This window comes from Festucalex cinctus, chromosome 4 (genome assembly GCF_051991245.1).
Source record: "Festucalex cinctus isolate MCC-2025b chromosome 4, RoL_Fcin_1.0, whole genome shotgun sequence".
NCBI lineage: Eukaryota > Metazoa > Chordata > Actinopteri > Syngnathiformes > Syngnathidae > Festucalex > Festucalex cinctus.
The window spans coordinates 28,343,258-28,356,683 of NC_135414.1; the positions used below are offsets into that span (position 1 = coordinate 28,343,258).

The following is a 13,426-nucleotide window of genomic DNA, read 5'->3' on the forward strand; positions in this document are numbered from 1 at the left end:
TGATGTGGTGGTCCTAGTTCTTTAAATGGAAAGAGAGGTGAGGTGTTAAGAATAAGAAAAGGTTGTTGGATATCTGTTCACCATGAAGGTTGTGAAAGGAATTGCGGCAAGGTTTTGTAGTTTCATTGTTAGGTAGCTCTCTTTTTTTCCCCACTCACCTGTTATCCTTCTCTTCCTGTCCACTTAATTATTTAGGCTGCTCTGCCTCTTCTCCAATCTTTTCTGCTTTCAACACGGAAAAGGGGGAGGAAACAGAGGAGATGAGAGGAGGGCTTGGGGGGGGGGGAGACGGGCGGATGAAATAAATGGAGTGGAGGTCTGTTGCTTAGCAGTACAGTATCACTGTGATCACCGCTCTCCTCCTCTCATCTCTGCCTCTTCTCTCCTTCCAGCTTCATTTGTTCCCCCATCCTTGTACTGTAGAGTATCGTTAGCGTGTATGTGTGTGTGGTCAGTGAATAGGCTGTGACACAAGAGCTGTATTAAGTGTACCTCCGTTCCCCAGGCTGAGTGGGCAGCTATTGATTGGCCGAGTCTTGCAGGGGAAAGTAATGGCTCTCCGAGGTGAGAGGGGAGGATTAAGCTACTAATTGCCTTTGTGTAGACAAGATATGCTCCCCCAACATCCCCACCACCACCAATATGTGCACACTTTTCTTTTCTGCTCCACCTTTTGTCTCGCCTCGCACCTCTTTTGCACTCTCACTTTATTTTTTTAACCCCCAGTCACCACCTATGTCATTTTTCATTTTCATGTCTCACCTCACAGTGCTTGCCAACTACACACCCCAACCCCGCCGCGCTTTCTACTATAGATTTTCAGTTTTCAGGATCATAGTCTTGCTGCCATTTATCGATTCCTTCCATTATTCAGAATGAGATGTTTAAAATCTGTCAATGCCCTGACCGCACCCACGAGAGGATGTTGTCTGTTCAGTTACCACGGTAACTGTTGCTAGGAAGAAATGGTGATATGGAAGAGACCTGTGGTTTTTGTTCTGGCGGGGAAGAAGTAGACCTGAAACCGGCCTGCGGTTTCAGCTGCTTTCTTTTGTGCAGCTGCTTGCGAGATTGGAGACGCTCCAACCTACCTACTTGGATGCTCTTTTGTCTCCTGTTCTGTGTGTGCCCCGTTGAGATGGTTGTGTGACCCAGTTTGACTTCATAATGCTGTGTTATTGATGAGCCAAGGAGAACCGCTGGACGGGATTATGGAAAAAAGGATCAGGATATCAGGCTGTTCATAGTGATCAATCATAGTGATCGACATACAGGCAGATACAGTAAATATGTGTGGTCTTGATACTGAAACAGCAGTGGTGTGCGAATGTGAGCAAATCATTTGGGAGCATTGGGACTACAAAGAGCGAACGTGTGCAAAGCGAGGCATGTGACCAGACTGTGACCTTCTGCTACAGGCAGTCCCTGGAGGGTTTTGTTAATGTGACACAAGCCTCAGCGCAGCAGAGAAGCTCATTGGGCCAGCTTCTTGCCACCTGCTGTGTGCGCATGCAGCGGAATTGCAAATCTACCGGCATGTGCAACTATGTACGTTCAGTTTGACTGTTTCACTCTCCAGCAACCTTTCTGTGGTGTAACTTGAGACTCTTGACTCTCTCACAGGGCTGCTCATCCTAATCACTGTCACTTTATAATAGCGGCCTAGGGCCATACATCTGGCCTTTTGTGGGTGTTATCTGTTATTTTATTTCTACAATCCTCTTTTTGTGTTTCGTGAGGAATGAGCATTTGAACAAATTGTCTTGATCTATGAATCTGGAAAATCACTGATGACAAAGGGAATTTTCTGAAGAAGTCTTGTGTTTTTCCAATATCTTGATCTACATCTATCCTCCAAGAAATTACATTTCCGTGAAAATTAGAAATATCAGATCGATGTGAATGCTGGAATAACAACAAAGCAAACTAAACCCACTAAATCCAACTTCATAGGACCACTACTAGACCGTGTACTTCCTATTATGATTTTTTTTTTTTTTTTTTTTTTTTTAAACGCAGCTTCAATCAACAAATGAGTCGGGCCTGAATTAATTGTACCCTCACTGCAGTTTGGATAATCCATGATTAATGGCTTTCCTTAACTACACAACCTACGGATGTTGCTAAGAATTGTAGATGAATCAAAATTCAGCAGTACATGAGCAAGGGATATGGAGTCTTTAACAATCCAAATTGGTTGCATACATTTGCCGTGCCCTTTCGTACTATCTATATTGGCTGCAAGATCACATTATCCTTATATATTAAGTAGGCTTTAGACGATCGGGATTTTGGGACAGGTCAGTGATCAGCAACTTTGTCAAAACCGATAACTGATCACCAATTTGATCAGAAGATGAAGCAATATATCTATTTAAACAACTTTTATATTTACTCTACAGTCGACCGCCGCCATTTGCGGGGGATAGAGACTGGCCAGACTTATGAATATCAAAAAATGATTGTCACAATTTGAAATGCATGGAAAAAAAAGTAAAAACTTTGGCTAATGCTACTATTGCTATGTTGGTTCAATAGCTGTAAACAAGCCTTATTGGGTACTTACTTACCACCTATGCCAACTTCCTCGCTCCACATTCTGTTTCAAGTACAAGTCCCGGTGCCCACAGAGCACAGAGCATAATGATTATTTTGTCCTACGTTGTTTGTTCAAGTTTTACCCGCACAGGACGCCCGCCGCATGTATGTGTTATATGTATGAGGTAGTAAGCACATTCTCAGATCCGCACCTATCTACGCAAACTGTGTTGACATTATGTTCAATCGTGTCACGAGAATAGTTCACACAGTTCAGTATGATCGCAGTATATCTCATATCCTTGTTTAGTAAACGTTTAGCGCGTCTGTATTTCTCTGTTAGTTCAAACAAGCCTGCCTGCTGGTCGCATCTGTAATTGGCTGGATGTGCATGGCTGGAAGTTCCATGGAACTTCCGCCTAGTGATGAAAGCTGTTTTGACATGATTACGGTGACGTTAATCGTTTGTGGTTTAAAGAGATGTTAAAATTAAATAACACACATGCTGTGCAGCTGTAGCTCGTTTTTATCTTTTTTGGACATAAATAAAATGGTTTTCGGAATTTTTTATCATTTCAATGATATAACTTACACAAATGCTGTTCCTTTGTGATTGGATGGGCCTCACGCACAAATATCAATATCTTATTTCACGGAGCTGATCAATGACATCAATGATTGATTGGGCAAATTAAGACATTACAGTCCATCAGCAATTTTGCATGAAAATGCAAAACTGTTAGTCGATCCTGATCCAGCCGCTCAGATCGGTGGAAAAGCTAATATTAAATGACTATGCAGGATATTATTGTCCTTTATTTCTCTTCCCTGTCCTTCCCCAGCTGCCTCCTCCATCAGCAGTGAATCCTCCCCAGTGTCGTCGCCAGCCACCAACCACAGCTCTCCAGTCAGTACGCCCAAGAGGGGTCCTCTCGGTCCAGGGCCTGTCCTGGTTCCCCCAGCAGGCCACAGCGTGCCAAACACTCCACCCGTCGTCACCATTGCTCCAACCAAGACTAGCAACGGCCTCTGGAGGAGCGAGGGACGCCAGGTAAAAAAATAAAATAAAAAAGAACCTTTTGCGAAAGCTGTTCTATTTTTAGGCCTTTTATTTCCTTGTACGCCGCCTAAGCTGCGATGGAGTGTTTATTCTTCAGCTTGCCAGTTAACACAAGCATGCACGCAGACAGGCTCACGAGGGATTAATGGATTTTTTTTTTTTTTTCTGCTGACCTGTTACTCAAGACTATGATGGTACATACTTGACATTTGTACATTCGACATAGCTAGTGGGGCAATGAGTATCTGCCCGAGTTCACAGTCATGCCACCACTGCCCACCGTTCCCACCCCCTTTGGCTCCATGACGTAAAACAATGCCAGCTTCCCCCGGGGCATCAAGGTGACAGCCTCCCTACTTAACCCTCTTGCTCCTGTGAAGTCCACAGCCCTTTGGCTCCTCATCCTCCCGCGGCTGCACTTTTAGTCCCACCTTGCTCGCCCACGCAGTCAAGTGCATCCCCCACCTCATGAGTCCTGACCCACAGTTGCTGTTATGGAGTGGGGCATTAGAAAGAGGCAGGGAGGGAGAGCTGCTTGCTTTGATAAGGAGTGGATTATGGATTATGGCCTTGCTTTAAGCCTTCTTATCTCAGCTCAGGGCTAATGGCGGAGGCCAAGCACACGGTTATGGACAGCACTTGCCTGGCAGGACGTGCAAACTGTCCAGGACACTTTGTTTGATAGAGGGATAGGGGAGAGAGGAAGGGTAGAGGGCATGGCAAAAAGCCAGTGCGGAGGTCACGCATCTCGAAGTATGCAAGTGCATTCAGGCCATTGTCCTCTCGTCTGGACACCCAGCTCGGATGACCTTCACTCAGCTTAGCGATGCAGGGTTCAAGGGTCAGCAAGCGATTGGAGGGAAGGGAGTGTGCATTGCCATTCAAATGTGTCACTATTCCAGCCAGTTAAATGGAAAACACCAACCAACACCTTATGTTAATAATGCTGCTTCTTAGCTTATGTGCCTGTGTATGAAACAGGTCAAGATGGAATTGAAAAGGTCATGTTAGCAGGTTTGTGTGGTCTCCATCTTTGTGGAGCAGAAGAACAAAGACGCCGAGGCAATTGATGTTGACAGAGAAGCTGGGGGATGCAAAAGATGGAGTGATATCACTATCTGGCTGTGACACCACTTGAGAAAGCACAGACCCTCAAGGTCATAGAGAGCCACAAGGCCATGGAGGTCGCGCAATTCAAAGAGAATGGTTAACATGGAGGCCATGGTGTTATCTGTAAACCCCTTTACAGTCTGTAATGAAAGCTTGTTTGTTGCTGTGTTAACATACAATATGAGCCCTGCTTTCTTTTCAGCGTCCCTGAGATGAGGCAGTCTTTCATGGGGGTGGGGGGTAATGGCCAAGGCAGTGATGGGAGGGAGGGTTTGGTGCGTTGGCATTTTGCTTTAATGACTGCAGGATTCTGCTCCCGCTGCGGCCAGTAATTGCTTTTTAATTGGCAATTTAGAGTCAGGGCTCCATCTGAGAGGCGTAAACGAGCACTCTACAACGTGTAGGGTCTCCCAGCCACTGAAGGTTACGGGCCTGGCTGGCTCAGAGGAAGATGGCTGCAAATGGATGGTGTCTTCAAGACTGCACACGAGTGCGCGGATGCGTGTCAAGCTGCTTTTAAAGAGAAGTCGGTGGTCAAAGTGTAATGTCTGCTTAGGTGTCCTCGTGCCCGGGTGAATGAAGGTCTCTTTCTAATGGGGAGTCTAACTTGCCTCTCGGGTACAGCTGCTCGTACCTTTTGTTTATGCACAATTTTGCTTACGCAAACATAAACATCATTTTTCATAGGGCTGGTTAGCCCTGCTTCCCTTTTATACTTTTGTATTTCTGCTTCTGTTGTTTTGATGAAGCATGACAAGGATGTGCAGTGGTAAGGCAATCGCAGAACAGCTGCAGCAATGCCGCCCGTGCTTTGTTGCATCCTCTTATGATGGGATTTCTGTGAAATTGGATGGAAAGGAACAGTTGATTCTGGTGGTAATCATCATCTGGGCATTGCACCAACCGACAGTTACTGAGTCAGCGCCATCGTTATGAAAACCCTGTCAAACACCCAACTCGGTGTACAATGCAGAATATTGGTTGACACCGTTTTCATTTCAATTAACCAAAGGTTCAAATTCATTATAGAATTATAAGGTTAAACAGCGTTGAAATGTGTTTTATAGAACTAAAATATATCTGCTGACAAATGCATGTACTTTACAATATTGCAAAATCATATGTACTTGCTGCTCTAAGCATTAAAAGGGAAGTCGATCCAAAATGTTTCTGTATAATAATATGTGGTATGTGCCTCATTCGTCTAAACACGCCTTTTTTGTTTAACATTGTGTTTGTTGAAAGAGGAGTTAAGCAGCAAAATACACCTGGTTTTATCCATCTCAGGGAATGGCCATTTTGCTACTTGCTGTTGACTGAAAATGACGTCACAGTTCCTCACGTACTGACCAAACACGGCTCGGCTTCAGAAAACTGCTTAGCCGTGATTGGTCGTTACTTGCGGCCAATGTCATCTTTAGTTGACAGGAAGTGATAAAATGGCCGTCCCGTGAAATGGGATAACTCATATACGCAATATTAATCAGAATATCGTGTTTACACTATTGGGGCTACATAGGACATAATTGTGAAGACACTTTGGGGGTTGACTTCCCCTTTAAGAAACAAGGAAAGATGTGGGAAGTAAACGTTAGGCAACATTTGAGGATTGATGTTGCACATCAGTGTCCGCTTGGGTCACCGGTTACAGGAACACAACGCAGAGGGTAATTCCTCACTAAATGGGATTTGTTTTATCGGCGACAGTTAGGCTAGAGTTGTTGCAAGGTTTTCCTCTAATCCTGCTTGGACCAGAGGTTAATTTAGTGGGGGCAAAACTTATCTTCTCCTCTCCCGCCTTCATTACATCACCCCGCCCATGTTCAAGTCTCATTTTGTGGGAGTGAGCTGTTCCACCTCGTCTCACTATCCCCCATCCCGTTTCCTTGTACGTCTTACAAAGGTTGCAAGATTCTCTGTTCAGCGATTGCATTTGTTGCCAATGAGAAAGCAAAGCTTTGAGAAAACGCACTCCCACTCCCACAGCAGGGTGTCTTTGTAGCTCTGAAACGGTGACAGTATGTGTGTGCGTGCGTGCGTGTGGGTGCCTGTCTGCCTTGTGCGTGTGTAATGCCTGCGCTTGCATGTGTGTTGTGGAATTGGATAAGTGAGTCCAAGCATGCTGCCAAAGGCAGAGAGATGTAGGATTGACAAGAAACACAAGCAGCGGGATGTTTCTCTTTGGATGTTGCCTTCCCTGTGGATGTTTTTGGGTGGAGGCTGTACGCACACTATCCAGGAAGTTATTGTTCATGCGTTGGTGCTGTAGATTACCACATGTTTCTACACTTCTTGCTTAGATGTTGTTGTGACTGTCGACTTGTCCCAGCTGGGGTCGACTTTGTTCTCTAATCCCGACTATTTAGTTCACCAGCATATATCCTCAGAGAAATGGCGTGTTTTTTTTTTTTGTTTTTTTTTTGTATTTGTAAGGAAATGCTGCATGCGGTTGAGGTGTAAAGAGAGACTGTGAGAGAGAATTCTGAATTATAAACGGTCCTCTTTCTCCCTCACAGGACACGGGCTCCATCAACACTGACAAGCGTGTCGGTCACATGCCTGCTCAAACAATGAATAAGACTCTCGTTGTGTCTCTCCCCCCAGGCTGATTCCGGGCCTCGTGGGGCCAGCAGGGAACGGCTGGGTGCGGAGGGGACCCTCCCCCAGGAAAAGGGCCCCTCAGTCCCTGCCCACCTCCTGGGAAACCCTTATGCCTTTGGTCTCCCCCCTGGCGCTGTGATGCAGGATTCACGCTTCCAGCCACTCAAGTGTGCACCTCCCTGAATGTTCATACAACATGCTTATTTGTGTTGGTGACTTTAAACTGTTAAAATATCCCCTTGAACTTCAACTCTCTCCTTTACATGATCAGCCTACCCAGACAGTTGCCTAATGCCGTGCCGCCTGGCCCAGTACCAGAAGAGTACCTCCGTGGTTTTCGGCCCTATGCCACAACTGAGGATGCCCTCCGCATGCCCTCTCTGCCATTGGGCCTGGACCCCGCCACTGCCGCTGCGGCCGCTGCATACTACCATCCCAGCTACCTGCCCCACCCCTCCTTCACCCCGTACAGGTGAGCCTCTTCATACAAATGTTTTGGTGGCTTGATAATTTTCTGCCCATAAACTGCAATATTTTGACTGAAGAAGTGAAAATGGCACTTTTTATTACAAAGACTATAGAAAAATAAACCTTTAGAGGTCTCTGCTGTCTGTCTAACGTGTTCAGCTCTAAATTCAGCCAAGACATGTAAAGTTCAGTTCAACTCACGACCACGCACAATAATCAAAACACTCGTATGGGGTATATGCCACAGAAGAGGCGGGACTGTTGGCTGTTAGCTAGCGAATCAGAGCACGGGGCAAGAAGAGGAAGTGACGAACGCGGATAAACAGCCCGGACCTTCAACATGTGGAACTGCTCAGGGAAAAGCTGGGCGAAATTGTTGAAGTTGGTGGTTTCCTGCAATTCCAGCTCTTGACAAAGGTTCATATAAGCTCCTTGCCTTGGTCGCTGGAGTAGGATTTTGCCCATTTTATATGGTTTGCTGCCTTTAATTTTCGTAAAATCACAAGAGCGAGGGTTGACCATGACAAAATTAGACGATACTGTGCAAAAAGCCGGAGGGTTTCATTCACGTGCGAGGACATTGTGAGAGAAGAAGTAACCGGTATGCGTTGTTTACGTTTTTATATCACAACCCCCGTAAAGAAGTTTCCGGTTGCCTTTAGGAATGACTACCACCGCCGATGGTATGGAGAGGAATTACTTTTCGTACATGCGCCGAAGGTACCTAATAATCGGGGTCAGTCGGTGCGGTGTTTATTTACATCATTTTTCTACTCTAGGTGCCAATGTGTGGGCCGATGCCACAGGGGGTAGATGTCAGTCACATTTGGCCGACTTCGGATTGGTGTCTCTCGGCCTTAATAAAATTTGGCCATTTTATAAACACTATCAGATCTTCATTATTGTGCTTATCTTGTTGTCTTTTGTCGTGTTGTCTTTCCTTGTGTAAAGCACATTGAGTTGCCTTGTGTATGAAATGTGCTATAGAAATAAACTTGCCTTGCCTCGCCTTATAGTTTGCATTAATGTGCAGCTCCCTTGCATAGTACTGAGTTGCGCATCTCATATATTGTTGCTAGCTAAAATAGGAAAGAACTGTCGTACAGAACAATAAACAAAAGCAAATTACTATATCCCTTTCATGAATCTGAATTTCTTCCAAGTTCTAACATAGAATAGATCTTTCCAAGAGCAGCCATGGTCACTCGTAAAATACCAGCAGCAGAATTTCTTTTCCCAAATGGGATCATTTTGACGCTACATTATGTATGACTGTGGAGTAGCAGTGTGTGTATGTTGAAGCGCCCTTCTTGCTTCAGGCCTTCACATAAACTGCGTCCCCCCCTTCCTCCTGTCAGCCTTGCAACATCAGAGAAGTGCAGCAGCCATCACATGCTGCACTGTAATGGGTTTAATGAGGGGATGAGCTGTGGATGTCACCGATATACACAAGCAACACACAGTTGTAACATAACACAGACTCTGACAGCTGCTGTGCAGTGATTGAGGCTAGTTGACAGGCACTGATGCTTTCTTGAGAGATGGATGGGATGCAAGACACTCTGCTTCTTCTTTGTAGAGACAGAGGCACAAAGGTTAATGACAGCGAGTGGTGTGCTGTTCCAAGGCGAGACTGACACTATTTTTTTTTTTTTGTCATGCAATGCTCATCTCCCAGGATGGATGACCCATTCTGCCTCTCCGCTTTGAGGTCACCTTTCTATCCGCTACCAGCAGGGGGAGCTTTACCCCCCATCCATCCATCTGCAGTCCATATGCACTTATCAGGGGTCCGCTACCCTGGGGACTTCACGCACCCTTCACTTTCAGCACTGCAATCAGAGAGGTATCTTAAATGTGATTCCATTCAATAATGTTTTTGTTTTTTACCCCATATCCTGTTCCCTTACATCTGCACGCATGCCTACTTTTCTCTCAAGGCTTCACCTGGAAGATGAGCTGCGGCAGCGCGAGAGGGAGCGGGAGCGCGAGCGTGAAAAGGAGCGGGAGCGGGAAGCCGAGAGAGAGAAAGAACGGGAGCGCGAAAGGGAGCGGGAGCTGGAGCGAGAGCGCGAACGGGAGCGCGAAAGAGAACGAGAGCGGGAACGGGAACGAGAGCGAGAACGGGAGAGGGAGAAGGAGAGGGAAAGGGAAAAAGAATTGGAAAGGCAAAAGGAGAAAGCGCTAAGAGAGAAAGAGCTGCAAGCCTCCAAGGCTATGGAGAGCCACTACCTAGCTGAACTTCATACCATGAGAGGGCAGGAGGACCGAACCAAGCCAGAAAGACTCACCCCGAATCGGGCAGGTATGTGCCACCATTGCCTTCTTCATTTTGTTTATCAGCACCCTTCCACGTAAGCACTGATCTTTATGCTCCTTCACAGATAAAACCAAAGAGCCCCCCTTGCCCGCTCCAAAACCGGTCCCGCCAGGACTCCACTCTGCAATGGTACAATCGCATCATACCGTCCCTGGTCTCATCTCAGGCCACAGCCTCTACATGGGGCCCAGTGCTGTGGGGACAGGTCTCCCAACCTCCATCATCGCTCCCAGGAACAATGAAGAAGAGAGGTGGTTGGCAAGGCAACGCAAGCTGCGGCAAGAGAAAGCGGATCGTCAGTACCAGGTGTCGGAATTCCGCCAGCAGGTTCTGGAACAGCACCTGGACTTAGGACGGAACCCTGATGTGCCAGAACACAGAACAGACTTGCACAGGTGAGGATGAAACACTGGTCCTGTCCATGCTGACTTTTACATGACCTTGCGCAACTATTTCTCTTGAAGTAATGATGTCACTGATTTTACTACTTGGCAGCAACAAACAGAGGTCACAGTTAGTCTGCTGCTTAAACAGGTTGCTGAGCTTTATAAAAAAAAAAATTAAAAAAAGAATGTTTTAGTGTGTCACTTTTTAAATTAAACTGTTGTAAATTCTGTAAAACTAATTACAGATTGGTGTAAAGTGAATGAGTCGAAGACGTGCAGGTTCTTCATCAATGACGTCTTCGCTTGATGATCTAATCAATCGTTCCCTCGTTGTGTCCAACTTCGTCAGCGAAAGAAAACCTCAACACTTGGTGTTACTGCATGCTAATTAGTCAATTTTCTTGACGCCGTCCCCTGTGGTCGGGCGGGGGTGGTTCTGCCCCCCCCCCCCCCCCCCCGTTGTCTGCTCGGTGGCGGTTGCGTCTTGGCCGCTCCCTGGGCCCCCTGTGGGGTGCGGTGTTGGGGTGCTTCCCCTGGTGCCCGGGGCGGTGCCGTCCCGGCGCGGTCCGCTGCTCCGTGCCCGGCGGCGCGGTTCGGGGTGGGTGGGCCTCCGGTGTGCCCCGTGGTTCCCTCTCCCCTCCCCCTTCCTCCCCCCCGTCGCCTCTCCCTCCTCGCCTCCTCCCGCCCATCCTCCTCTGCCTCCCGGTCCCTTTTCCCTTGTCGCCCTCCCTCCTCCTCTCCCCCCCCGCCTCCTGCCCTGCAGCCGCCCTTTCGCCTTCTTGTCGTCTTCTCCCCGCTTCCCCCGCCCCCCCCCCCCCTTCCCTGTCTGCCCTGCGGCCCCTCCCCCTCCCTCTCCCTGGGCCTGGGGCTCCCTCCCCGGCCCGGGCGTCGGGCTCCGGGGGCCGGGCGAGGGTTTGGGGCCTGCCCCGCTCCGGTATAACTCCTGGTGCCCCGGGCGGGCCCCGGTGGCTGGTGGGCTGTCCGGTAGCCCTGCTGCGCTGGCTGTCCGCCCATTGTGGTGCCGGGTGGATGAGGTGGGGGGCGGCGGGGGGTGGGGGTGCTGGGGGGCGGGCGTGCCACCTACACCCGCCGGGTTGGGTGAGGCCCCGCTGGTCGCTCCTCTTACTCACTTCACTAGCTTGCACTATACACTTTGTAAATATACACATAGGGCACACAACACATTTCTTGGTGGGGTGGGGAAGGGTGGAAACACCGTCTTCACCCTTCAACTCCCCTCCAATTTTAATGCACCTCACGTCCAAGGGGAGGGGTGAGTTGGGGCGGGGAGCCATCAGAGGGGATGGACTGCAGTGCCTGGCAGCGCTGTGGTCCCCCCCATTTGTGTCCCTGCCCCACCACTTTGTCCCTCCATTCCCTTTTTTAATGCACCACACATATACATATTCATTTTTTGGGGGGGGATACGGGTGTGTCGGAGTAGGGGAAATTTTTTCCCTCTGCTCCGACTCACCTGCTCCCAATTTTAATGCACCACACGCACACACTTGTATATACACTGGGTGGGGCCACATTCACGGTGTAAGGGTAGAGCTCGCCAGTCGGCGAGCTGGCGGACTCAGTAACAGGGTTAGGTGTCACTTGTACTCTGGCGTGACGACCGGGGCCTCTCCCCACCGGGCTCGGTGTTCTGGTGTCCCGCCTTCTCCCCTGGTGCTTCCTCCTCTGCTTCCCCCCTCCCGCCGCGGTGCAAATCTCGCGCGGCTGGAGGTGGGGTGGGCACATCTTCCCTCTCTGCGCTGCTGCCCGGTGCCGGTTTCCGGGGGGGGGTGGGGGGTTCTCGCGGGGGGCCGGGTTCGCGGGGGGGGGGGTGGCGGCCGTCGGGGGGGGGGCGGCTTGTTTGGGGGGGGGGTGGAGGTATGGGTGGGTGGGGGGTTGGGTGCTGGGGGTCGGGGTGTGTTCGGGGGTTTGGGGGTCGGGGGTGGTGGGGCCTGGGTCGTGGTGGATGGCGGGTTTGGGTGGGGTGCGGGGGGGTCGTGGGGGGATGGGGGCTGGGGACCGGTGGGGCGCTGTGGGGGCCCGCTGGGCCTCGTTCTGCGGCCTTGGGCTCGGGGGTGTGGGCCGGGGCTGGGGCGGGGGTGTTCCGGGTATCTGGGTCGGCTCGCTGACCGGTGTCCGCTCGGGTGGCTTGGGGGTGGCCTTGGTGCTGCCGCGGCCTGGGGATTCCGGGGGGGGTGGGGGGGGGGGGGGTGCTCGCTTTGCTGGACCGCGGTTGACGGCTTCTCTCTTTGGTGGTGGTCCTTATGCATGCCAGATCCGTCGCACCAGCATCTACTGAAACTCAACAGAAGTACCCTCTCCCTCCCACAGCCCCTTGAATCAGTTGGTGCTGGTGTCTGTGGTTCTCACTTTTCTTTATCTATCCTTCCCTCCTTCCTCTCTTTAGTTTTTCCTCTGGTCACTTGAGATCTTAATTTATTAGAAGTATGAGGTTTCTGGGGTTGGCATAAGACTCCGGTTTTGTAACCACGCAGGAGGGGTCTTGTTGGTGCTGGACTTCACTTTGATGGATTGGATGTACTGGCTTCTATTGATCTCACTCTGCCTTATCGATCCTTCCCTCCTTCCTCTCTTTAGTTTTTCCTCTGGGCTCTTGAGATCTCGCTAAATTTGCTGGAATTTAGAGGCTTCCGGGGTTGGCGTAAGACTTTGATTTTGTAATCATGGGGAAGGCAGGAAGTGTTTGGTCGGTGCTGGATGTCACTTTGATTTACCTTTCTTTTCTCTTTATTTCTTTTTTTTCTGACCTTTTCTCTGGTCTCCTGACCATTTAAATCTCACGACTCTGGCAAGATTCTGAAGTACCTGGTTAAGGCGAAGGGTAATGGGATATTTATAAGGTTTTAGGTGAATGAATGAGTATAAATTTATACGTATTTGCACGCACGCACGCAAACGCACGCAAACGCACACACGCAAACG

The 13,426-nt window shown here is 49.2% G+C and overlaps 1 protein-coding gene across 1 annotated transcript in view; it reads left to right on the forward strand.

The window, feature by feature from the left end:
• Positions 1-13,426, forward strand: part of gse1b (Gse1 coiled-coil protein b) — a 184,878-nt gene that overhangs the window by 160,490 nt on the left and 10,962 nt on the right. Inside the window, exons 4-9 of the mRNA XM_077520065.1 lie at positions 3,381-3,589; positions 7,313-7,476; positions 7,581-7,781; positions 9,456-9,623; positions 9,718-10,082; positions 10,162-10,492. Of these exons, the coding sequence (XP_077376191.1) occupies positions 3,381-3,589; positions 7,313-7,476; positions 7,581-7,781; positions 9,456-9,623; positions 9,718-10,082; positions 10,162-10,492 (1,438 nt within the window). The remainder of the gene's footprint in view (positions 1-3,380; positions 3,590-7,312; positions 7,477-7,580; positions 7,782-9,455; positions 9,624-9,717; positions 10,083-10,161; positions 10,493-13,426) is intronic.